The sequence below is a fragment of the Alligator mississippiensis genome, chromosome 1, assembly GCF_030867095.1.
Source record: "Alligator mississippiensis isolate rAllMis1 chromosome 1, rAllMis1, whole genome shotgun sequence".
Classification (NCBI taxonomy): Eukaryota; Metazoa; Chordata; order Crocodylia; family Alligatoridae; genus Alligator; species Alligator mississippiensis.
The window spans coordinates 180,804,217-180,829,847 of NC_081824.1; the positions used below are offsets into that span (position 1 = coordinate 180,804,217).

General features: G+C 45.1%; 1 protein-coding gene across 1 annotated transcript in view; it reads right to left on the reverse strand.

The window, feature by feature from the left end:
• DNAH14 (dynein axonemal heavy chain 14) overlaps positions 1 to 25,631 on the reverse strand; it is a 277,358-nt gene that overhangs the window by 198,509 nt on the left and 53,218 nt on the right. Inside the window, exons 14-18 of the mRNA XM_019483009.2 lie at positions 24,357 to 24,410; positions 23,629 to 23,774; positions 21,881 to 21,949; positions 15,511 to 15,697; positions 14,633 to 14,712 (exon numbers count right to left, since the gene is read on the reverse strand). Coding sequence (XP_019338554.2) covers positions 14,633 to 14,712; positions 15,511 to 15,697; positions 21,881 to 21,949; positions 23,629 to 23,774; positions 24,357 to 24,410 — 536 coding nt within the window. The remainder of the gene's footprint in view (positions 1 to 14,632; positions 14,713 to 15,510; positions 15,698 to 21,880; positions 21,950 to 23,628; positions 23,775 to 24,356; positions 24,411 to 25,631) is intronic.

Here is a 25,631-nt window from a genome sequence, read left to right on the forward strand (position 1 = left end):
ATTTTCTTTCTTGCTACAAGAAGAAAATGCAAATTCATTTCCTGTAAAAGTTTATCGACTATAAAGCAGAGACAAATCAAATCAAATTTGTGATAATCCTTAATGCTAACAAAGTTTGCTTTTAGAATTAAAGATGACATGTCACTTCTCTTAAAAGATAATGTCAGTCGAATATTATATTGTCACAAGATAATAGTTTTCTCCTGATAGATAAATGTCTGTGCTAAGCTGTGGCATTGATTTAAAAAAATACCATCAAGGCAAGCTAGAGATGTCAGTTTTCAGAGCAAGAAAAGTTTGCCTTTTAGCAATGTTCTTTTACAATGGCATTATTTCCACTCTACCAGATAACACAGATGTTATTTTTCTGAGCATAAAACCCACCCTAATCCCTAGAAACCTTGGGGACCCATCAGTCCAGATCAAGCTGCAGTATGTGATTATACTCCTTCACAGAAAATAATGAGGTGGGAAGGCCTGCCTTTCCAGACTGATTGGCCCACAAGATGAAGCAAAAAAACATAGCAAACAGCTTCACTTTAGGAACTTCCAAGTGCTGTTAGGTAACAGGGAAAAGTGGCCAGAGGCATAGCAGTGCAGCTCTGCACCTGGGGTGACATGATCTGCCACCGCTGTGGCAATGGATGCTTTTTTCACCCCACCCCCAAAGGGAGCACCGGGGGCTGCTGCCCTGGCCAATCCTCTCCTGTCCTTCAGTTATACTACTGCCAGCATCTGCTTTGATGCCAGATTGCCTTCTATCTACTACCACACCATAAAGTCCCTGTGGTGCCTAACAAAGACAGCATTAGGGTTAATTTGGAAAAGAAGGCAATGGCAGCTTCACCACTGACCACTAGCAGACATTAAGTGACATATATATCAGGGGAAAGGGAGAGAGAGGTGTAGTTTAATTTTCAATTTTTATTAGTACTACCCATACTACCAAAACTTGTTAAGTGGCCCTCCAGCTGAAACAACTGCTCGCTCCCGAGCTAGATGGTAGCAGCCACTTAAAAAAGCTGGAGAAAGAAGATACAACCCACTATATTGTGATTTGAATCCCATTTATATATTTTTCTAGCTGCCCGTAGTAATTGTATCTGGCAGTGTAGAAGTAAATAGTTTCATAGTTGGTAGGGTCAGAAGGGACATGAGTAGATCATCAAATCCGACCCCCTGCCATGGACAGGAAAGAATGCTGGGGTCAAATGACCCTGGCTAGGTGATTATCTAGTCTTTTGAAGACCCCCAGGGTAGGAGCGAGCACCACTTCCCTTGGAAGTTGGTTCCAGGTTCTAGCCACCTTGACTGTGAAGTAGTTCTTCCTGATGTCTAGCCTGAACCTACTCTCAGTCAACTTGTGGCCGTTATTCCTAGTTACTCCTGGCAGTGCTTGGAGGAACAGGGACTCTCCCGTTCCCCACTGGCCCCCCTGGTAAGTTTACAGATGGCCACCAGATCCCCTCTCAGCATTCTCTTGTGGAGGCTAAACAGATTCAGGTCCCGTAGCCTCTCCTCATAGGGCCTGCCCTCCTGCTGCCCCCTGGACCATGCGAGTGGCCCTCTTGTGGACCTTGTCAATGCTGTCCACATCCCTCCTGAAGTGCAGTGCCCAGAACTGGACACAGTACTCCAACTGTGGCCTGACCAATGTCGCATAAAGGGGGAGGATCACCTCCTTGGACCTGCTCGTGATGCACTTGTGGACGCATGACAAGATGCGGTTAGCCTTACTGACCGTGTCCTCGCATTGGCGGTCCATGTTCATCTTGGAATCAGTAATGACTCCAAGATCCTTTTCTGCCTCTGTGCCGATGAGAAGGGAGTTCCCCAGCCTATAGGTATGCTGCTGGTTCTTTCTCCCTAGGTGCAGTACCTTGCACTTGTCATTACTGAATCCCATCCTATTCTCATCCGCCCACCCCTGTAACCTGTCCAGATCTAGTTGTAGCCTGTCCTCCCTTCTAGCGTGCCCACCTCTCCCCACATCTTAGTGTCATCCATAAATTTGAACAAGGTGCTTTTCACCCCCTCATCCAAGTCACTGATGAAGATATTGAACAGTGCAGGTCTGAGGACCAAGCCCTGGAGTACCTCACTGCCCACATCTCTCCAGGTTGAAAATGACCCGTCCACCACCACTCTCTGGGTGCAGCCCTCCAGCCAATTTGTGACCCATCTGACTGTGTAGGCATCAACGCCACAGTCACCTAATTTTTTGATGAGAATGGGGTGAGGCAGTGCCGAAGGCCTTCCTAAAATCCAGAAAGACTACGTCCACCGTGACACCTGCATCTAAGGATTTTGTGACCTGGTCGTAGAAGGCAACCATGTTGGTCTGACAGGACCTGCCCCTAATAAACCCATGCTGGTTGCCCCTAAGCATAATCTCCCCTGCTGGTCCCTCACAGATGTGCTTCTGGAAAATTCGCTCACTGAGCTTCCCTGGGAGCCAAGATAAGACTAACGGGCCTATAGTTTCCGGGGTCCTCCTTCCTCCCCTTTTTGAAAATGGGGACCACATTGGCCCTTTTCCAGTCCTCTGGCACCACACCAGAGCACCATGAGTGCTCATAAAGCCGTGCCAGGGGTCCTGCAATGACCTCTGCCAATTCCCTCAACACCCTGGGGTGGAGATCATCTGGACCTGCTGATTTGAACACGTCCAGCCCCACCAGAAGTTCCCTAACTAGGTCATCTCTGACCCTAGGCCTGGCTGTGCCTTTCCCGAGTCTGGAATCCCGGTGGGGTGGATGTCCCGGTCCCTGCTCAGAAAAATGGAGGCAAAGAATTTGTTAAAGAGGTCAGCTTTATCGTCTGGCGCAACCACCAGATTGCCAAGCGTGTCCTGCAGGGACTCCACATTACCCCGTGCTTTCTTTTTACTCCCTATGTATTTAAAAAAGGATTTCTTTTTATCTTTGATCCTGGTTGCTAGTCTTAGTTCTGTCTCTGCCTTAGCCTCCCTAACAGCCCCCCTACAGTCTCAAGCAATGGAGGTATAATCCTCCTTTGTTATGGCCCCTCCCTTCCATTGGGTGTACACCTCCTTTTTAGCTTTCAGACGTTGCTGAATGCCTTTGTTGAGCAATGCAGGCTTTTGAGCACTCTTGCCCCCTTTGACTCGCGTTGGAACTGTCACCCTTTGGGCTTGGAGGATAATCTCCTTAAGGAACAACCACTTGTCTTGGACTCCCCTACCCTCCGGGATCTCAGTGCCTCCCCGACTAATCTCCTTAACTCATTGAAATTGGCCCTCCTGAAGCCAAGGGCTGCTGCCTTGCTGCAGGCCTTTGACACCCTGTGCTGGATGGTGAATTCTAGTAGGTGATGATCACTATCGCCCAGGAGGTTGAGAACCCGCAGTCCCCTCACCAAGTCATCGCCTGTGGCCAGGGCCAGGTCCAACAAGGCATTTCCCCTGGTGGGACTGTGGACCTCCTGGGTTAGGTAGAGGTCCTGTATCTCAGCTAGGAACCTACATGAGCAGTCGGACCTGGCTGACTACTCCCTCCCAGCAGACAAATGTTTAGTTCGGCATTTTTAAATGTGCTCTTTGACTGGCTTAAATGCTATATTTACTAGGGCTGTGCGAAATTTCACTGGCGGTTTCAATTTGACACTGTTTCAACTCATTTCGAGTTCAAAACAGCGAAAAGGAATTGAAACGAAGGGCTTTGAAATAGCCTCAAAACAAAACGAGGTTAGTCAAAATGTTTCAAAAGTTTCGAAATGTTTAAAGTTTCAAAGTCAGCAGTGAGGTGGTGGGAGATGGGAGAACCAGGGCTGCGCTCCCAGCAGCAGCCAGGAGTACAGCCCTGGCTCTCCCCGTCTCCCACTGCTGGGCTGCAGGAAGCTGATCAAACAATGTGATTGGCCTGGGGAAAGGAACTGAGCCCGATCACTCAGTTCCCCTCCCCAGCCCTACAATTGGGCTGGGGCTGGAAAGTCAGCCCAGCTGGCCTGAGTTGCCAATCCCAGCGTGACCATTGGGGCTGGGGTTATGAACTCAACCCAGCTGGGCTGACTTCCCATCCCCAGCCCGATCTAGCGCTGGGGAGGGGAACTGACCAACTGGGCTCAGTTCCCTTCGCCAGTCCCAGGCAGCAGCACCAGCTTCCCTCCCTCATCTGGCAGGCAGATTGGGGGCCCACAGCCCCGATGTGCCTGCCAGATGAGAGGCTGTTTCAAATTTCCCCATTATAGCTAATGGGCAAAATGTCAAAACAGTGTCAGAACAGCCTCACTGTTTCAACGAAGCAAAACAGAATAGCTGTTTTGAATCTAAATGAAATTTGAAACAAAACACTGTTCCATGGTACAGTGCCGTTTCGCACAGCCCTAATATTTACCCTCCTGAACTTGAATCAGAGGATGAACACACTGAGCAAGTCCAGAACTGAGCATCTCTTTCACTGGGTTTAGAAAATAATTTAAGTAGAATCCCTTCCCTTTGGATTCAAAAGAAAATTTCTATTGCTCTAATACTTAGAATTGAGTCCATTTCTTGCTGCAAGAATTTGTCATGAGGGAAGGGGAAGGAGATGGGTATGCATGGAATCTCCAACTTGTACATTCTCTAAGACTCAGAGGGTTTCTAGTGATATGGTTCCAAGCCTGAAGAAAAGAGAGTTGTTTCTTCAAATACTCTAAAGAGCTTGTGACCAAAACATGAAACGTATGCCTCAAGGTGAGAAACAAACAGCCTATTTTACTGGAACCTTTGTTTCTCCTTGAGGGTTCTGAGGGGGTATAGCTGGGAGAAGATGAGCTGCTTCTGTCCAAAGAAAGTTGAAGGTCTGGCTTAATTTCTGATGAGTGACAGTCATTTCATTTCCTTGTCCTGTGGTTTTGATTGGTGGGGGGGCGGGGGGGATTGTCTTGGTTTTCCAGACCATTCATGGACAGCAGGTACTAGCAAGGATCCTCAGATTCAGTGTTAAAAGTATTGATGCCAGGTTAGGGTTCTTGTAGAACCAGATTCCTTTTTTGAAGGACTGAACTTCAGATCTCAAAATCTATCTAAAATATTTTATCGGCATGTCTTGACTTTGAGGTACTCAATTTCGCCTGAACTATTTCAATAAAACTAATGGGAACCACTGTCTTATTTACAGAAAATGAGAAGATTAGGTTCTAAGATTAATTGTTTCTGTAACTTCAGTTGATCATTTTCTCTATCATGTTGATACTCCTGCACTGCATGAATGCTGTTGAATGACTCTTGAAGAAGGGAGGTGACCTAGTCCTAAATATTAAGGGTGTACAAAACAGGTCCTATTCGATTCAGATTCAGATTTAGCCTGAATCAGGAACAGTGATTCAATTAACTGATTCAGATTACTGTCCCTGATTTGATTCAGCTGAATCTGAATCTGAAGATTCAATGCTGATCTGGAGATTCGGACATACAGCTTTAAATGTTTTTTTTTTTTACCTACCTCCAGATACCAGGTGCGGCTCGTGAATGCTGCGATGGTAGGGTGGATGAAGCATCCCACAGGATTGGCTGCAGGGGGACCCCAGGTACCCCCCTAGATCCAGGAGGCACCATTAGCTGGCCAGGGCAGTGCATGGGGGGGCCCCTCCCCACGCTCCCTGGCATACCCAGAAGTGGACCAGAAGTGCTTCTGGTCTGCTTCCAAGTCTGCTGCCGAGCGTTCTGGGGACCTCCCCACACTCCTGTGGGATGCTCCATCTGCCCCAGCACTGCAGCATTCACAAGACGCCTGATAACTTGAGGTATGTAGAAAAAACATTTAAAGCTGTGTTTATGTCCAAATCTCCGAATATTTCCAAATTGATTCAGACGGTTCTGATTTGATTCGGAGATATTAAAAGGGCCTCCTGATTCGATTCAGATTTGGAATTTGGCCACTAAATCGGGCCGAATCTCCGCCAAATAGAATCAGTGACCAAAGCTTTGCACAGCCCTACTAAATATGCATTTTGATGGTCTTTGAAGACAGATTTTTTTTTTCTGAGAAACCTGTTTTTCCTGCTGATTTCATGCCAAAAGGGGAACATGACAGCCCACTGTTACTTTTTCAAGTAGAAATCCATATTTTGCTTAGTTACTGGATGTCTGTGCTCCTTGTATCATTATTAGTAATTCCTTCAACTCTGATATGCCAGTGACCTAGGTGCAGAATTATTATCAATCTGTTAAATAATAGAGCAATTCTTCTGTTGCTAAGAACTCAGAAAGGCCACAACAGGTCAGACTGGTTTCAACACTATGGATTCCTGTGTGAAATCCCTAGGTTTATCTTGTGAATCATGTTTTCATAGCTATAATGCTAACACCATGTGGCACCTTGTAGCACCCTTGAAAGGATCTCATGGCACCCTGGTTGAGAATCACTAGACTAGGCAAAAAAACTGTAAGGTGGATATATAACTGTTTGGATCATCATGCTCAACAAGTAGCTATCAATGACTCAAGGTCTAGTTCGGAGGAGGTATCAAGTGGGGTTTCCCAGGGGTCTGTCCTGGGTCTGGTATTGTTCAATATCTTCATTAATGATTTGGATGATAGGATTGGAGTGTATGCTTAGCAAATTTGTGGATCACATTAGGCTGGGGGGGAGTTGTAGACACTCTGAAGGGTAGTGCTAGGATACAGATTGAGTAGAATAGATTAGAGAAATGGCCCACACAATCAGATGAGATTCAACCAGGGCAAGTGCAAACTCAGGCACATAGGATGAAGTAACTGCAAGCACAAATATGGACTGGGGAATCACCATAGGCAGAGGGAGAAAATATTATTTGGGGGGGCTGAGTAGAACTTAAACTTAAAAGATACTTCTATTGTGCTGCTACACAGACACCACCCAGCATGTAAGTCTGTGAAAGGGAAGGGTCATGGCAGGGCAGACAAAGGCCCCCATGGTGAGGGAGGGAGTGAGGCAGAGGCAAGGGCTGCGGTGAGTGGGGCCCCAGAGCTGCTTGTGGGATGGTCAGAGGCCAGGGTGGCTCATCCAGGGGGGGTGGCTCCTGCCGCTGTTCACACCCTGGAGGAGGCATGGGGGGTGTATGCCCCCCTGGATTTGTGCACAGGGCTGAGTGGAGGCAGGCTGCTGCTGTGGGCTGGGCTCTGCACTCCACTGCCATTGCCCCAGGAGCCATGAGCTGGCTGCGCCACTTCCCCTACCTGTCCTGCGATGGGAGGCACATGGTGTTGCATGGCTCCCAGGGCAATGACAGCAGGGTGCAGAGCCCCAGCCCACAGCGGCAGCCTACCTCCACTCCACCCCATGCACAGATCCAGGGGGCATATGCCCCCCATGCCTCCCCTGGGGTGTGTGCAGCAGCAGGAGCCCTCCATGCCTCTGGGCGAGCTGCCTAGGGCTTTGACCGTCCCACCACCCACCCCAAAGCTCCATTCACCCCAGCCCCTGCCTCTGCCCCTCTCCTCCCTCATCTTGGGGGCCTCTATCTGTCTCTGCTTCCCCTTCCCTTCACAGACTTACCTATTAGGTGCTGTTCCACACACTGCCGGGCTGCGTTCCTGGCCACCTGCAGGCTGTGACTGCATGTCTGTGCACCCTTCCTCCCTGCTGCAGCTGCCCAGAGCCTGTGCCCAGGCTGCGTTGTGGTCCTCTGCACTGCCACGGCTGCCCTGCTTTTGGAGGGCGGGGGCTAAACCCCATTAGCCCTGGCTTTCCGCCACCTATGCAAATGACTGGCTAGGCTGCTGCACTACAGAAAAGGGTCTGAATATGAGCCAACAGCATGCTTGTTTCAGAAAAAGCCAACAGGATACTGGAGTGCCACTTGCAAAACAAGGGAAGAGATTCCTCCACTCTATTCAGCACCGGTGAGGCCTCATCTTGAGTACAGTATCCAGTTTTGATCAGATAGGTAGCCAGCTGTGCTAGTTTGACATCAGTCAGAAGACAGGGCAGATATGCACCTTTATAAACTAACTAAATAAGATATATAGAGATCATAAGCTTTCACTGGTGATTCCACTTTCCAACTGGTGGCTTTGGGAATGGTGTCTCGAGGCAGGCTTCGGCTTCCTAGACAATGACCCGCACATCACGACAAGAGACATGCTCGGGTGGGATGGGCTTCACCTTTCCCCCAAAGGTAAGCATGTGTGCTCTTCTAGGTTGGAGGATCTCCTCCGGCGGGCTTTAAACTAGGCTCATCGGGGGATAGGGAAGATGAGGGCGGAGGAAGCCTTAGATCACTAAACCAAGCAACACCCACAAGAACAGCCCAGCCTGGACCAACGACAAGCAGAATGAATACCCAGGTAAGCAACTGGGGCCCGGGCAGTACTGAGATTAGGGGGCCAGTGCACACATCTTCAGGAGGCCTCAAATGCCTCTACACAAATGCTCGTAGTATGGGGAACAAGCAGGAGGAACTTACCCTCCTGCTAGCTGACACCAACCCAGACATAGTGGGGCTCACAGAAACGTGGTGGGACAAAATGCATGACTGGAGGGTGAATATCAAGGGCTATGGGCTATACAGGAGGGATAGGACAGGGAGGAAAGGTGGGGGTGTAGCGCTCTACATCAAGGAGGAATACATATCCTCATCTAGTAGCACAAGGTCAGATGAGGGGCACAGTGAAGTGCTCTGGGTTAGAATACAAGGAAGTCAAGGGGAAAGGGACTTAATGGTGGGGTCTACTACAGACCACCCAACCAAGGGGAAGAGCTAGACCGGAAATTCTTAAGTCAGCTCACAGAGGTAGTTAGGTCTAAAGACGTGGTCATCATGGGTGACCTGAACTTTCCAGACATCTGCTGGGAAGAGCAGTCAGCCAGGTCTGACCGCTCACGTAGGTTCCTAGCCGAGATACAGGACCTCCATCTAACCCAGGAGGTGCACAGCCCCACCAGGGGAGACGCCTTGTTGGATCTGGTGCTGGCCACAGGCGACGACCTCGTGAGGGGGCTGTGGGTGCTCGACCACCTGGGCGACTGCGATCATCGCCTGCTGGAATTCACCATCCAGCGCAAGGTGGCAAAAGCATGCAGCAAGGCAGCAGCCCTGGACTTCAGGAGGGTGGACTTCAATGAGGTAAGGAGAATAGTTAGGGAGGTACTGAGGTCCCAGAGGGGAGGGGAGTTGGGTGTCCAAGAAGAGTAGTCGTTCCTTAAGGAGACGATCCTCCAAGCCCAAAGGGAGGTAATCCCAACAAGGATCAAAGGGGGCAAGAGGGCGAAAAGGCCCCCATGGCTCACCAAAAGCATACGGGAATGTCTCCTAGCTAAAAGGGAGGCGTACACCCAATGGAAGGGAGGGGCCATCACCAGGGAGGACTATACCTCAGTTGCTCGGGGCTGCAGGGGGGCGGTCAAGAAGGCCAAGGCAAAGATGGAACTGGGACTAGTTACCTGATCAAGGACAACATGAAGTCTTTTTTTAAATACATAGGTGGCAAAAAGAAGGTACCGGGTAATGTGGGGCCTCTGCCGGACATGCTAGGAAATCTGGTTGTCACACCAGGCAACAAGGCTAACCTATTTAATGATTTCTTTGCCTCCATTTTCCTGAGCAGAGACCAGATCAGCCCGTCTGCCGGGACCCCCTCAGGCCCCGGGGGAGGTGCACCCAGGCCTAGGGTCAGTGAGGACCTAGTTAGGGAACTTCTGGAGGGACTGGACATATTTAAATCAGCTGGTCCTAATGATCTCCACCCCAGAGTGCTGAGGGAATTAGCAGAGGTCATTGCAAGACCCCTGGCACGGCTTTACGAGCACTCGTGGTGCTCTGGTGTGGTGCCAGAGGACTGGAAAAGGGCCAATGTGGTTCCCATTTTCAAAAAAGGGAGGAAGGAGGACCCAGGAAACTATAGGCCAGTCAGTCTTACCTCAATCCTGGGTAAGCTTTGTGAGAGAATTATCCTGGCGCATGTCCACGAGGGGCCAGTAGGGGAGGTTATGCTTAGGAGCAACCAACATGGGTTCATTAGAGACAGATCCTGTCAGACTAACCTGGTGGCCTTCTATGACCAGGTCACAAAATCCTTAGACGCAGGGGTAGCAGTGGACGTAGTTTTTCTGGACTTCAGGAAGGCCTTCGACACTGTCTCTCACCCCATTCTCTTGAAAAACTATGGGACTGTGGCATCGACACCTACACAGTCAAATGGGTCACTAACTGGCTGGAGGGCCACACCCAGAGAGTGGTGGTGGATGGGTCATTTTCGACCTGGAGGGATGTGGACAGTGGGGTCCCCCAGGGCTCAGTCCTCGGACCCGTGCTGTTCAACATCTTCATCAGTGATTTGGACAAGGGGGTAAAAAGCACCCTGTTCAAATTTGCTGATGACACTAAAATGTGGGGGTATGTGGGCATGCTAAAAGGGAGGAATAGGCTGCAATTGGACCTAGACAGGTTACAGGGGTGGGCAGATGAGAACAGGATGGGTTTCAACACTGACAAGTGCAAGGTGCTGCACCTGGGGAGGAAGAACCAGCAGCATACCTACAGGCTGGGGAACTCCCTTCTTGTCAGTGCAGAGGCAGAAAAGGATCTTGGAATCATTATTGATGCCAAAATGAACATGGGCTGACACTGTGGGGATGTGGTCAGGAAGGCCAACCACACCTTGTCAGGCATCCACAGATGCATCTCAAGCAGTTCCAAGAAGGTGATCCTCCCCCTCTATGCAACATTGGCTAGGCCCCAGTAGGAGTACTGCGTCCAGTTCTGGGCGCCGCACTTCAGGAGGGATGTGGATATCATTGACAGGGTCTAGAGGAGGGCCACCCACATGATCAGGGGGCAGCAGGGGAGGCCCTACGAGGAGAGGCTAAGGGACCTGAACCTGTTCAGCCTCCACAAGAGAAGGCTGAGGGGGGATCTAGTGGCCATTTACAAACTAGTCAGAAGGGACCAGCAGGCACTGGGGGAGTCCCTGTTCCCCCGAGCACTACCAGGAGTGACTAGAAATAACGGTCACAAGCTGGCAGAGGGTAGATTCAGACTAGACATCAAGAGGCCCTACTTCACAGTCAGGGTGGCTAGGATCTGGAACCAACTTCCAAGCGAAGTGGTGCTGGATCCTACCCTGGGGGTCTCTAAGAGAAGATTAGACGAACACCTTGCTGGGGTCGTTTGACCCCAGTACTTTTTCCTGCCTATGCAGGGGGTTGGACTTGATGATCTGCTCAGGTCCCTTCCAACCCTACCAACTATGAAACTATGAAATAAACCCAAGTTCACTTCTTCATATGCTGTGAAAGGATGTACAGAAAGCAGACTATAAAAAGGCATGAGAAATTAGAATACAAAAGACAAGGGAGGAAGGAAAAAGAGAGACTGAGGGGAGGTAACAGTGCTAGTCAAGAAACACAAATGATCAGCAGACCAGCAGACCCATAGCAATAAAGTGGGTCACAAACTAATCCAGCTAATGAGATAAGAATCCACAGTCCCTGTTTAAACAGTTTTGGGCCCCAAACTTCAAAAAGGATGTGGACAGATCAGAAAGAATCCAGTGCAGAACAACAAAAAATATTAAAGACCTGGGAATTTAGACTTTTAAGTGAAAGCTGAAGGAACTGGGGTTATTTGGTCTAGAGAAGAGAAGACTGGAGGGCAATTATAGAAAAGATGAAGATAGGCTTTTCTCTGTGGCTTCTGTGGCCACAGGGGATAGGACTAGGAGCAATGAACTCAAGTTGCAGCAGAGGATATTTAGGTTGGAGAATATGAGGAACTTTCTGACTATGAGGGTGGTTAAGCACTGAAACACATCATCCAGAGAAGTTGTGGAATCTCCATCCTTGGAAATTTTCAAGAGCAGGTTAGGCAGACACTTGGCTGGGATGTTTTTTGTTAGGAATGTTCCTGTCTTAAGCAGGGGGCTGGACAAGATGACCTTGTGAGGTCCCTTCCAGCTCTATTTTCTCATGATTCTATTTTCCTAATTGCTCCTGAGAAACTGAAAAATACTTCAGAAGGATGATTTCATCTTTCTCTTTGTATCCTTGGGGAAAAACCCCCTTTTAATGGAATTCTCATGTTTTTTCCTAATTGTACCACAGTGACACTTGCCTTTGGTGTCTCTATGACATCTTTTGCTTCTTATAGTTATAAAATCTGAGTTTGTGTCTATTTCTGTTCTTTCACATGTCAGGAAATTCCCACTCATACCCAGTTACCTCTTCAAAGAAAGGAAAGAGGAAGATTGCTGTATCAGGATGAGATTTGGGTTGATAAGTACTTGATCTTTGGTTTCTTGTATAGCGCATATCTCATTGGCTTATTGGATCTGTATAGTGCAGGGATGCACAACTGAAAATTTATTGAGGGCCACTTGCCAGATGTGTTTCTAAAGGAAGGGCTGCTGCTAATGGGAAACATGACACTGCAAACAGGAAACTGGATGCACACGTAGGTGTAGGCACAGATTTATGAATCACTATGCAGGGAAAATATAATTTACAGTGATGAAGAGTAATTTGATTAACTGATTTTTCAAGTCCCTTTTTGCTTCTGATGGTCATAAAACAGCAATGGAAGAGGGGAGGAGAAAAGGATATATGCTATTAAGGAGTTATGTAAATAATCAACCTGGAAATTGTAATGCTGTTAGAGGAGCATGGAAGACTGTGATAAGAGACAGTCAAGATTCAGTAAGAAAAGTGAATGGAGAGGAGCTGGGTAGGTGATAAGTGACAGCAACACAGTGGAGAGTTGGATGCAATGCTGCTCAAACGTGGAAAGGAGAAGTTGAAAACAGCAGAAATAGGGGAAACATGGCACCCCACACCCCATGTAGTTTGAGAGGACAGGCATCTGTAAGAGAGGATAGCTACAAAAGAGAGCATCAGTAGATTCAGGTTAGGAACTCTGCCTTTTTTCTACGCACTTCAGTATGCTATGGATACTCCATGCCCACCTTTGACCATAACCCTGATACTTATACTACCACTGAAAAAAGAAGAGGATTTGTTCTGTGATCACATCAGTTAGCAGAGAATGTAATTAAGGAACTCTAAGAGTGGGAGGAATATTCATAAAGGCCTATGGAAAGTGGGGCTCAATGAAATGTATACTGCCAACTATTACTAGGCATACATCTGCTAAAAAGGGACATTTTAGGGGCAATATCAAAATGGTTATTTTTACTCAAATAGCAGATTCATAAAACTATTCATTTTCTGTTCCAATTTCATCTGTTCAGAACAATGAATCAGTTCTAACTCCATATGTGTTTTATTTGCCATAAAGCTGACAATCTGTAACATAGAATCAAAATGTATAAACAATGATTCATAAGTTTAACATTTGATAATAACACATTTACATATATAGTTACTCCTAGTGAAACTATGTTAAAAATGCTAAACTATATGGCCAGCAAAACCCAATTGGGTCACTGTAGTTAAATGACAGAAATTTAGGGAACTTCAGTAATGGAGATAGAAGGGAGTGGTAGAGCATTCTGTCATGGAGGTGGTAACAGAGATTTGAACAGGAATAGAAGAGAGCAGTTGGGAGCACAGGATGTTGAAAGTTTTGAGTCAGAAAGAGTAGCAGCTGAGACAGGGGGTATATAACTGAGAGTTTTGGACTAGCTGAGAAATTAGCAGTTGGGAGTGGGAGAATATTGGAAAGTTTAAGCAAAGGAATTAAAGCAGTAGTTTAAGCAAGGAGGGAAGACTAGAAAATTTCTGGAAAAATACTTATGTACAATGTAATTTATAGTAGAAGATGCATGGGAAATGGTTCCAGGGATCAATTTTATAGCTGTGTTGGTCTGGGGAAAAAAAGATACACAGAGCTCTTGGATAAAAACTACTGCCTTTGATCAAAGAGCTGTGTGTATCTCTGGAAAATGGTTTATATAGGAATATGTATCCACATCGAAATTCCCACCTAGGCATGAGAACTTTGGGGGAGATTTATTTGTGGTTGACCTGATTGTTTGTAATAAGGTTATATCATGAAGAAACTTGACCCTTTATATCCCCACCATAATTCTCAAACAAAAAAAGTAAACCACATCAGATAACGACTGTTTTGGGATATCTTATTTTCTTTCCTTAGAAGCAACGCATCAAAATCTCATTATTAGGCCAAAACTATCAGTGTTGTATACTCCTAGAAACTACCAAAGTGTTCATTAATGTGCTGAGAGTGTTTAGCAGCCTCTTCCACTGGAACCTTACTATTAATGATCCATGTATGTGAAACACAGAGCAATACATCTCCACTAAGACTTTCTATGTCAACATGCAGTATGAAAATGTTTTCAGTGCATCTTTGTAATTGCTCATAAACAACACATGATGCCAACTTAATGTTTTAACATATGAGCTTAATCTTGGCCTTACTGGTTTCAGAACTGGGATCTTCAGTGGAATGGCTACTGAGGTACCTAATAATGAGAATGTTTCACACATTTTAAAAACCATTTTACCTTACTATTTTATTTAGGATAATTAAAGAGATCCCTTTAATTCCTCAACTTCTATTTTATGATGAGACATGATAACATCCATTAGGCTGGGATATCAATATACAAGTCAAAATCTTTGATAAAGATTTCTGTCTCAACATCTTAATTTGATATGAGTTTTGCTTAATAAGGTACCAGAATACTGACCTAATTTTTAATTATATAGCATGGAAACAGGGTCTTACTTACTCTGTTTTTAACTCTTGTTTCTTCTCTCCAGCCCTCACTAACACTGTCTTTATGGCTCTCATACCAAAATCATAATGATCCTAGCAAACACAAAATATAATTATTCATAATACATGTAAACATTTCTTAGACTCATTTTACTGTTCTTATATGGAACTGATCAGATGAAAATGAAGGCAAAATTTGACTCTTTTACTGCATGCTTACCAACTATAAATTATTACTACATATGCAGAAAAAAATAATCAAAATAGTTAGCAATAGAAAAAATACATCCTAGTAGTAAACTTGTGAAATAAACAATGGGAAGCTCAGAAAAGTGAACAGTAACATTATCCTATGCCCTGAACAATTTAAGTTTTAGTGACATGTTTTACCTTTTATTGTAAACTCCCCTGACCCTTTTTTGGGGAAGGGCAACACACACATCTAATAAATAAATGCCTTTGCTAGTGAATTTTAATACTTCATCACACCAATTCGAGACTTCCTGATCAAAATCAGTTAATTCACATCATGAAATAAACACCTGAAAAAACTATTTTCATTATTAAATATGTAGTTGCTAAAGGGGAATAAAATCAGAAGAAAAATGAACCTTGTTTATATGAATTAATATTTTTACTTACAAAATAAAATTTGTTAAAAATAATTATTGCCTAAGCATAGACTTTATATGCAAAGGTTACGTATTAAAGTTTTTTAAACCTACTTAATATTATTTCCTTAAGATATTTTCTTTTAAATTGCTACAACATAACTTATAGATGCATTAGTAGTGAATTCCACATGTGTTCTGGGGGTCTGTGCAAACACATATTCACATGCTAGGTATGTTCTATAATATACAAAGCATACTTCTGAAAAGGATATTTTACCTGTTGTGACAACTGATTGCTAGCTAATTGATAAAGCTTGACTAGTTTCCCAGACAATGATTTAGCTGATTTGAAACCTCCTGAAAATAACATTACTTCAGCAATGAGTTGATAGTCTGGTACCATCATTGAGACAGGCCGAAACAGAGATTTTAAATTGTCTGGGAGTTCTACACGACCTTTGTATCTGTAATAAAACAAACAACCCATAAATCAAGCCATCAAAATTTCTCTCTCTATTAAGCATGTGGGAGTTAGAATACCATAACAGTAAAAAGTACAGCATGCTATACAGCATATTAAGCCAGATACATCCTTTAACTACAGTGTACTCCAATTAACTGCACAGCTTCGGACTGAAAAACAGCTTTGCACCTTTCCAAACTTAATGGTACCAATAGTTGGTAATTACATAGAACTTTCAGTGCTGTCGTGTAAGCAGTCCCCAAACGGATCAGCTTCCCTCATTTTCAAGGCTTATATTCAGTTTGGGAGCTGCTTGTTAGAAAGCTTGAAAATGAAGCCTTCACTGTTTCTGGCACAATTGAACAGAATGACAGTTAGTTACAAAGCAGACTGGTGCTGAAAGATAGTATGTACTTAAGCATTTTATATACTTAACTGGTATACAGATAACTACATTTTGTTACAATGTAAGCAACATGCAAAATATATGGGTTTTTCCCCTCATTCACTTAAGCAAATTAGACACTTGCCTGCTATATAAGTACGTTACACTGTGTATAGAAATCTATCTGTATCTCTCTAGATCTAAAGATATCACACATGTGGTTTTCCATGTGGAAAACTAGTTACCATGAGGTTAATAACTGAGTTTTCCTTCTTAAAGTGATTGTCTATATGTCTTCCACATCCAGTGACTTACAAACAGTAACTCAGTCCTAGAAGTTCATGCTTAGAGCCTACTGAAATAATAACTGCAGAAAGGCACCCTCAAAGCAGGGTTGAGGCTCAGAAGCCTCTACCAAAGAGCAGTACTAAGACAGCATATTAACTCAGTTCCCAATAAAAGCTTTGCATATCTGTGAAACTAAAACAGCTCATGGAAATGAAGCAGAGACTCTGTAGGCTCCAGTCAAAAGAGAACTAAACTGCCCTGATGCTCATGTCATAGCATGCTTTAGTAGTCCAAGATATAGCTCAACAGCCCACATGGAGATAGGTCACTCTTTTATCCTATCAGCAAACATTTGGAACAGTCTAGCAATGAGGCCACCAGCCTGTTAGGAGCAGTGAGTTAAAATAATGCAGCTTGTTCTGAGGTAGGCAAGGGCTTCTAACCCACCTGCTGACACTTCTCTCTGTTGCCAAATTGCTGCAGAAGTCCATGTGATCTGCCACAGGATCTCCCTGCCACCAAAATGCCACCAATACCCAGGCTTCATGGGCTAGAGGAAATTGCTTGTTGTGCCAAGTTCAGCCCATGGGCTGTAACTTGAGGGCCTAGGAGAACTTGTTCTGGCTTTGAACTGTAGAGGTAGTATGAAAGGCATTCCCCAGTCGGCAGCAAAAGCCAAGCAGTCCAGGGAAGGGGACAAGGGGTAGCAAAAGGGACAGAAAAGAGAGAGCTTTGGGATGGGTATTTGTTCCCCCAGATGGGCAAACTGGGCTGTGAGGGTTTTGAAGTACCTGGAATCTGCCTTGGCAGATGGCCCTTGTACTGGGTAGGGGAGGAGCTGTTTGGTCCTCCATGCATGTGCTCTCTCCCCCTGCCCCCAGCCCTCAGGGCCCCAGTTTTCCTACCTGGAGAAGCAAACAACCCCTCCCCTAACCAGTGCCAGGGCTATCTGCTAAGGCAGCCCCCAAGTGCCCGCAACCCCCCAAACCCGCTTTCCCACCTGGAGGAGCAAATAGCCCTTCCCCTACTCATTCCCAAGCTCTCTCCTCCCCCTACCACTTTTGTTACCCTTTCCACCCGTCCCTGGGCTGCTAGGCTTTTGCTGCTGGCTAGGGAATACTTTCCCTAGCCTGCAACAGCCATCAAAGCAGACAGCCCCCTGATCTGGGCACAAAAATGGCACCCCTGCCATGATTGGGCCACAATATTAGTGAGCTTAGCCTGTGATTTAAAGTAGACCCTATTCATAGACAGTTTCTGAATTTCCCTGCTTTTTAGTAGTGTTCTCTAGCCTAAGAAAGGCAGGAGTAAAACAGTACAATAAAGATAAAAATAATCTGCAGTCCCTTGTTATGAAGATAACAGTTATACAGATAATAGATTTTTAAAAAGCAGCCTTTAAACAGGGTATCTTGGGGAGATAAAAACGGCTAAAGGAGTACAGGATACCTGGTAGTTATGGAAAGAGACTATGTTAAAGGCACAATGACAAAATCCCCATGCCATCCCTAATGCACTGTGGCTGCATTAGTGACTTTTGAAGGATCAGAAAATCAAAAAAAAAAGGAGACTCATATAAAATTTGCAAATAAGGGCATATCCTTAAGCATGAATATAAAGGAAAGCACACTGCACTGCACAAGCACACTGGGATAAAACTCAGAAAAGCTAAGGCACAAAAGGATGAAAAACAAGAAAGGGACTCTAACAGGGCAGGTTGTTCCTTTAAGGAGGAAAAATCAGCCTTGTTAAGATACATTATAATTCACAAAATACAAAGGAAAGTACAGATTCATTATGTAATGGGGAATGAGTGTGAATAATGGATCATATAAAGGAAGGTCAAGTATTCAATGTTTTGTTTCTTTCAGTATTCATAAGAAAAGGTTGATTCTGACCGTGTGTGTGTGTGTGTGTGTGTGACTAGTCCAAGATGATTAGTAGGGCTGTGCAAAACAGCACTATTCTGTTTCACCTTGAGTTTCGAGGTTTTGTAGGAACAGCGTTCTGTTTCAAATTTCATTTAGATTTGAAACAGCTGTTCCATTTTCTTCATCAAAACAGTGAGGCTGTTTCAACATTTCACTAGATCGGGCTGGGGAAAGGAAGTCAGCCCAGCTAGACTGACTCCTCACCCCCAGCCTGATCGCAGCGCTGGGGATGGGAACTGAGTCTGGCCTCAGTTCCCTTCCCCTGCGCTATTATCGGCTTCCCGCAGCCCGGCGGTGGGAGACAGAAAGAGCCAGAGCTGTGCTCCTGGCTGCTGCTGGGAGCACAGCCCTGGTTCTCTCTTATCTCTCACCACCTCACTGCTGGCTACTTTGAAACTCGAAATGTTTCGACTAGCCTCGTTTTTTGTTTCGAGGCTGTTTCAAAGCCTTTCATTTCAATTCAATTTCACTGTTTCAAGCTCAAAATGAGTTGAAACAGTGTTGAATCAAACAGCCGGTGAAATTTCGCACAGCCGTAATGATTATCTGATGTCAAGCCAGTGAAGATTTATTTTTGCACAATTTTTATTAGGCCTGTGCAAAGCTTTGCTGGCTGTTTCGTTTTGATGCTGTTTTGACTTGTTTCGAGCTTGAAACAGTGAAATTGAAATGAATTGAAGGGCTTTGAAACAGTCTTGAAACAAAACAAAGCCACTTGAAATGTTTTGAAAGTTTCAAAATGTTTTGAATTTCGAAGCAGCCAGCCAGGTGGTGGGAGGCAGGGGAGAGCCAGGGCTGTGCTCCAAGCAGCTCCACAGCTCCATGTGGTTCAGCCTGGTGGGGAGCACAACCCTGGCTTGCCCTGCCTCCCGCCACTGGGCTAAATTCCATGGGGCTGGTGGAGCCAATCGGAGCACAGCGCCAGCTCTGCCTGCCTCCCACAGCAAGGCTGTGCTCCGATCCCGGTAAGGGGAAGTGACTCCCGCCACCGGGCTCAGCTCCCAGCAGCTCACAGTGCTGGGGAACTAAGCTTGGTGGGGGGGGAAGCAGAACGGAGGGCCGGGCTGCACTCTGCCTCCCACCACCGGGCTCAGCTACATTGAGCTGCACTGGGTGCGTGCTGCGCCCAGCGCTGGGGTCCCAGGCAGCAGTGGCAGCCTCCCACCCACACCCCTGAGAGGGCTGCGGGGCTCTGCTGGACTCCTCCTGGGGGTCCAGGCCCTGATCTGACAGCCAGACGACAGGAGGCTGCTCTTACTGCCTGGGACCGATGCTGGGCACAGCCTGCACTCAGTGCCAGGAAGATTGGTGCTGCCATTGACCCCAGGTGGCAGGCACAGCCTCCTGTGATCTGACAGGCAGGTCGGAGCCTGCACCCCCAGGAGGAGTCCGGCAGAGGCTCCACAGCCCTCCCAGGGGTGCGGGTGAGCCCCTGATCTGCCTACTGGATGACAGGAGGCTGGTTCTGCTGCCTGGGGCCAGCAGCAGCAGCAATCTTTCCAGCACTGGGTACTGGCTGCTCCCAGCACCAGTCCCAGGTGGCAGTAACAGCCTCCTGTCATTCAGCAGCCAGATTGGGGACCCACATCCTCAGGAGGAGTCCGGGGCAGCCCCTGCAGCCCTCCCAGGGGTGTGGGCAAGTTCCCAATCTGCCTGCCGGATGACAGGAGGCTGGTGCTGCTGGCTGGGACCTGGGCGCAGCCCATGCTGGGAAGATGGGTCTTGCTGCTGGCCCCAGCCAACAGCAGCAGCCTCCTGTCATCTGGCAGGCAGACCGAGGGCTCACCTGCACCCCCAGAAGGGCTGCAGAGGCTCTGCTGGACTCCTCTGGGGGGGTTGGGCCCCTGATCTGGCTGCTGGATCACAGGACACTGCTCCTGCTCCCCAGCTCCTGCTTGTCAACAGCTTGAGGTGCAGCTTCCTAGAAACCTCTACACCAACTCCTTGAAACTCGGCAGGCTTCATGCCCTCAGAAGGTGCTACCATTCCTGCAAGATTCATCCGAATCAGGCAAGAAATGACACAGTTATAGGCTGTTTTGTGCTTCTCCATTATAGCCTATGGGCAAAACGTTGAAACAGTGTCGAAACAGCAAAACAGTTTCAACTAAACAAATTGGAACAATGCTTTTGAAATGAAATGAAACTCAAAATGAAATACTGTTCCATCAAAATGTCAGAATGGAAGTCGAAGCGGGACACTACTGTTTCGCACAACCCTAATTGTTATAGTATATTATAAACTTTCCTACTTCACTTTGGTGGAATAAACCTGATAGGCTTCTTGGCAAGAATTATGTTTTATGGAAGGATTTGAATAAAAAAGTAAGTAGTTAGTTGATGCAAAATGACATGCAAGGAATTTCAAGATTAGGAACATTTTGGAAAGAGAAATAAAGTGAGTGAAGAATACAAAAAGAAGAACCAGGCAGTTGATTTGAAGACAGCAAGAAATGAGAGGGAAGGCAAGAAGAAATAAGACTGGAGATGTACAAAAGCAGAGCACTGAAATTGAGGATAAGTAACTCAGATCTGAGGTAAAAGCCCACCTGAAGGAAGTTAGAGGAGAGTCTCATAGCTAATAGATTGTGACATATATACACTTCAAAGATCTAACAGAATAACTTGGCGAGGCCTTAAGATGAGAAGATTTTAGTAACTGACCGAAATAATTATCAAAGCATAAATGAAGGTTCAAGAATGATAAAGAAAATATAGACTTCTATAAGGGTGCCTGCAGACATGCAGGGAAGCTGCTTCAACACACTGTAATTACAATGTGTTGAAGCAGACTCGGTCAATTGTGTCAACTGGAGCATGGTAATTAGCACACCTCCAGCAGTCTGCACATCTCATGTATCAGCTTCCTCATGCTTAATAATGGTGGCAGGGGAGCTAACTAAAGCTCATTCAATAAGCTTAATTAAATACATGAGACATGAGACATTGCAGGCACTTTAATTAGAGCAGCTCTCAGGGCTGCTCTAATTAAAACTGCCCACCCCCCATTCCTGGAGCATGTGTAAAAATGCTTGTTTTATAAAGGAATAACCAACAAGATTTAATACTATCCTGATACATTGAGAGAAGCAGAGGACATGAATCCAGCTCTATGGTTATAAGCCTGTAAGAGGTGGAAGGTAGATTTTTTTTTTTATGATTAAAAAGAGAAATAAGAAAGGAGAAATTTATGAAAAGTACCCAAATAAAATGAGCAAGAGAAGATATATAGGATGCATTTTTATAAGTAAGAATATGATATAGAAAAATATTATTTTTGTTCATTTTGTGCTAAATGGTAAACAAACAACATAAGCTGAACCTTTGGGACATATTTAAAAATACCCGAGACAGGGTAGACACTACCATTGTTTAGGGGAAATATTGTCTTACTCCTTTTGAATCTTGGAACAACATACAGAGGAAGGAATGCATAACCGTAGTTTTTAAACAAACAATTACTATAATCTGGAAGACATTTATGTAAAAATTCCTTAGTATAATGTTTACATGAGGCACCAGAGAGGAAATTAGGAAGTTTATGCCTCTACATTCTTTAACAAGACTATAGTATCACTTACCCCTGATTCATAGTAATAAAGATTCCACATGTTGTGTTGATACGGATTTCTTTTCCTTCCAATACAAATCTATTAAATAAAATGTATTATTAATCGTTTAGAAAAAAGGTAAATGTTTCTTCAAACAAATTGGATAATAATGTGATGTGTTTCAATGCTAATGTTAAAAATATAAATAAATAACAAATAAATAAATGCACCAAAATCATCAGGGTAAAACAAGATAAAATAATAAGGGTCAAAATCCTCCAAAATATCCTTCCAGGGAAGACTGGCAAGGGTCAGATTCTAGAATGGAAAAAAGGAAAAGTGCATCTGTTACTGATGTCAATGGCTATAGTAACTAGTGACGCTTCTGCACTCGCACGCACAAGCCACATAATACTTTTGGCCAGTATAACTGCACAGCCAAGGACTTGCTCACTCCCCAAATATCTCTTTACCCATGTGGTCTAAACATCTGCCTCTGTGCTACTACAGAAAAGACTATCACCAAGCAGTTCTATGCTGAGGATATAAGGTCCTTGTACTGTAAAGGCTTTTCATAGTTTCCTCCTTCCCAATTACATATAGCATAACTAAAGTGAGCCCAATGCACTTCTGCTATTGTAGAGAAGATTTAGGTCTGTATCCCTTTTGTGGAGCCTGGGGCAACCCCAAAAGTGGCATTTTGGCTTTTTTTGTGTGCATCTACGCAAGATGTTTACTATACAGTTGACTAATGAACTGCGCAGTAAATGTCTCAGCATCTACGTGTGTGCTCCCATTAGGGTGCACAAAACTAATAAACTCCACAGCAGGGTAGTACTGGTAGCATGTTTCTTGAAACAAGTACTACCCTGCTGCAGAGATTTTTGTGAGCAGCAGCCATAGGCAGTGGAAGGTCAGGGCTAAAGGGGCTTATTCCCCTCAAACGCAGAGCAGCAGTGGCAGCGGAGAGGGCCACAGGGCAGCTCAGGTGCAGGCTCTGTGTGACTGAAGCAGGTGGGGAGGGGCGCACACAGACACGCAGTTGCAGCCTGGCTATGTGTAGAGCACTGCCCACCACAGCAGGTAAGTCTGTCATAGGGAAGGGACGTGTGGAGGGGCAGACCAAGTCCCCCACAGTGTGGGAAGGAGTGGGGCACAGGCAGGTGCAGGGCGGCTCATGGGACGCTCGAAGCCTGGGCATGTGGAACCCTTTTGGAGCAGCCCTGGGCTAGCAGGCTGACCCCCCCAGGTCTCCTGCCAGCCCCAGCTGCTCTGACCAGGCTCCACATACTCCTCATGAATAAACTCTGGAGCAATAATCTCCAGAGTTTATTTATGCACATAAATCACACACATAGACGTGCCCTTTCATGCAACTAAAAGTATGTTTGTTACAGTTGATTACCTTTTTCTAACAAACTTTTTCTGAAGAATGCTGATAAGGATTTTTACCTGCAAGTACAGTACTGTTCTGGTAGTGCAAGACTTTAATCATTCCACCCCAGCTTTGATTGTCTATATAATAATTTGGCGAAACAATTGTATTATTGCTCCTAACAAACCAAAAAAAAAAAGATGCCCAGCCTCTAAAAGAAATTATTCTGAAATCTTACTGATAACAGTTGCATTTAAAAATGTCATAGCTGTTATCACAAGTTCAACCACAGTATGGAAAAGAATTCTAATAGAAATTAAAGTACCTCTCTAGGCCTAAAGCATTCAGTAGGTAGTTGGATAAGGTATTATTACTTGAAAAAGGAGCAAGGAGATACAAATACCTGACAATATGGCTATCTTTTGCTGCCTTGATTGTCTGAAGCTGTGAAGCAATTACAGAGAGAACCTCTATATCTATTCGATTGAATTCATCAAAACAACACCACGCTCCAGACTGAACTAGTCCACAGAAAAGTTTTCCCATCATCTTTAAAAAAGGTACAGAAATTAGCTTTGTTAGTTAAAACAGTAGAAAAATGTTAGATGAAACCCCCCCCTAAGACTAGTCTTTGAAAATCTGCCACGTTCTTTAAGCACAAGAGAGAGCACAAGAGCATGCGAGTGAGAAATGATCTGATCTGTAGGGAGTGGAAAGGTAGAGAGAGACTGTTCTCCAATTCTTATCTAAATCAATCTGGATCCAAAACTGAATGCTTATATCTAAATATAACTCTTTTCACTTTCTCTTGGACAGATTAAATATACTATTTCCATAATTAAAAATAGTTTTTAACACAGAAATTAATATATTTATAGTATCGATCTAAGAGAAAAATATTTCTTTTGAAGATGGGATGCAGTTCCAGGAAAATCAAATATGGTTCATAGAAAAGTTCTAAATTAGTATTTAAATATTCTCTTTGGTAATTTGTAACACCATTCTGTTGATTAGTTAAAAACCTGAAAGACCTAATGCAACTGGCAGTCATGTTTCAAAGAATTATGTTTATTCTGCTCTACAGTATTGCCCTGTTACAATATTTGACATGAAGAACATGTTATGCCTTACCTTATAATCCAAACCTTCAAAACAGTTAAAAACCACACAGAATTTTCCTAGGGCCTAAGGAAAAGAATAATGTTTTAGAGCAGATATAACGTATTTCTTGAAACATTAAGATAAGCAAATATAAATGAGGTTGTCCAGAGAGATATAAGAACTGTTGAAAGCACATCTTAGAAAAGTTATTTCCAATGGACAATTCTTTATGAAGTACTTAAAAAAAATAAGTAATTCCATTTTACATCAGGTCTGATTCACCATTTATGTTTTCAAATAAACACTCTTTACAGTATTAAGGCAAGTTTCTAAAAACTTTTGAAAGCTGATCCCCTCTTTAGGAAATGAAGCCATCCCTTTCCCTCTGAAACCCTATGTTAAAAGCTTCCTCCATCTTCAACATTTCTTTCCTAGCAGCTTTTAGAGTGGAAAGACAACTTATACCTTGGGGAATATTGGAATAAATTTTGTAGATCATCATAGTGCAGTACTTCTTCCTTCATGTTACTGAAGTATGAAAGTCATTGCCACCAGATGTTGTGGAATCTGATCTTTTAGTCAAATTCAAAAAGGGACTGGACAAATTCTTAGAGGAAAGAGGCATCAGCACCTATTGAGCATGGGAAGTTGGGATACAGGGTGCATCTACACAAGATGCTTTACTCAAGATTAGAGCAAATTACTGTGCAGTAAGTGTCACCATCCACGCATGCAGACACTTACTACACAGTAATTTGCTCTAATTTCAAGTAAACTTGCTACCTGTAAATACAAGTAGCAAATTTGTTCAGGAGTAATTACTGTGCAGTATGGCACATGTAGACGGCTGATCACAGTCATGGGGCTGGCACTGGGAGATTCCTATCTCCCAGAGCCAGCCTCGCACTTGCAGGTTAAGTATCTCCCAGCACTGGCCCCATGACTGTGGAGCTGGTGCTGGGAGATAAGAATTTCCCAGCCCCCACTCCACGGATTGCAAAGTCAGGGCTGGAAGCTCCCTGCTGCCAAGGCAGGGAGATGTTGTCCCTACCTGGGCTCTGGTGGCAAAGCCCGCCCCAGCATCAGGCAACTCCCAGGGGCAAGGAGCAATGTTCCAGCCCCTGACAGGAGACAGCTCCCTGCCAGCCCTTAGGCTAGCACCCAGGGGGAGCCTAGAGCTCCCCCTGGCTGATGTAGGGGGCTGCTGTGGGGCAGAGGGGGCAGAAGCAGACTGTTGCCATGAGAAGCAAATCTGCTCCTGCTTCCCTACATGTGTAGATGCCTGCCCAGGGTGGGTTTACTATA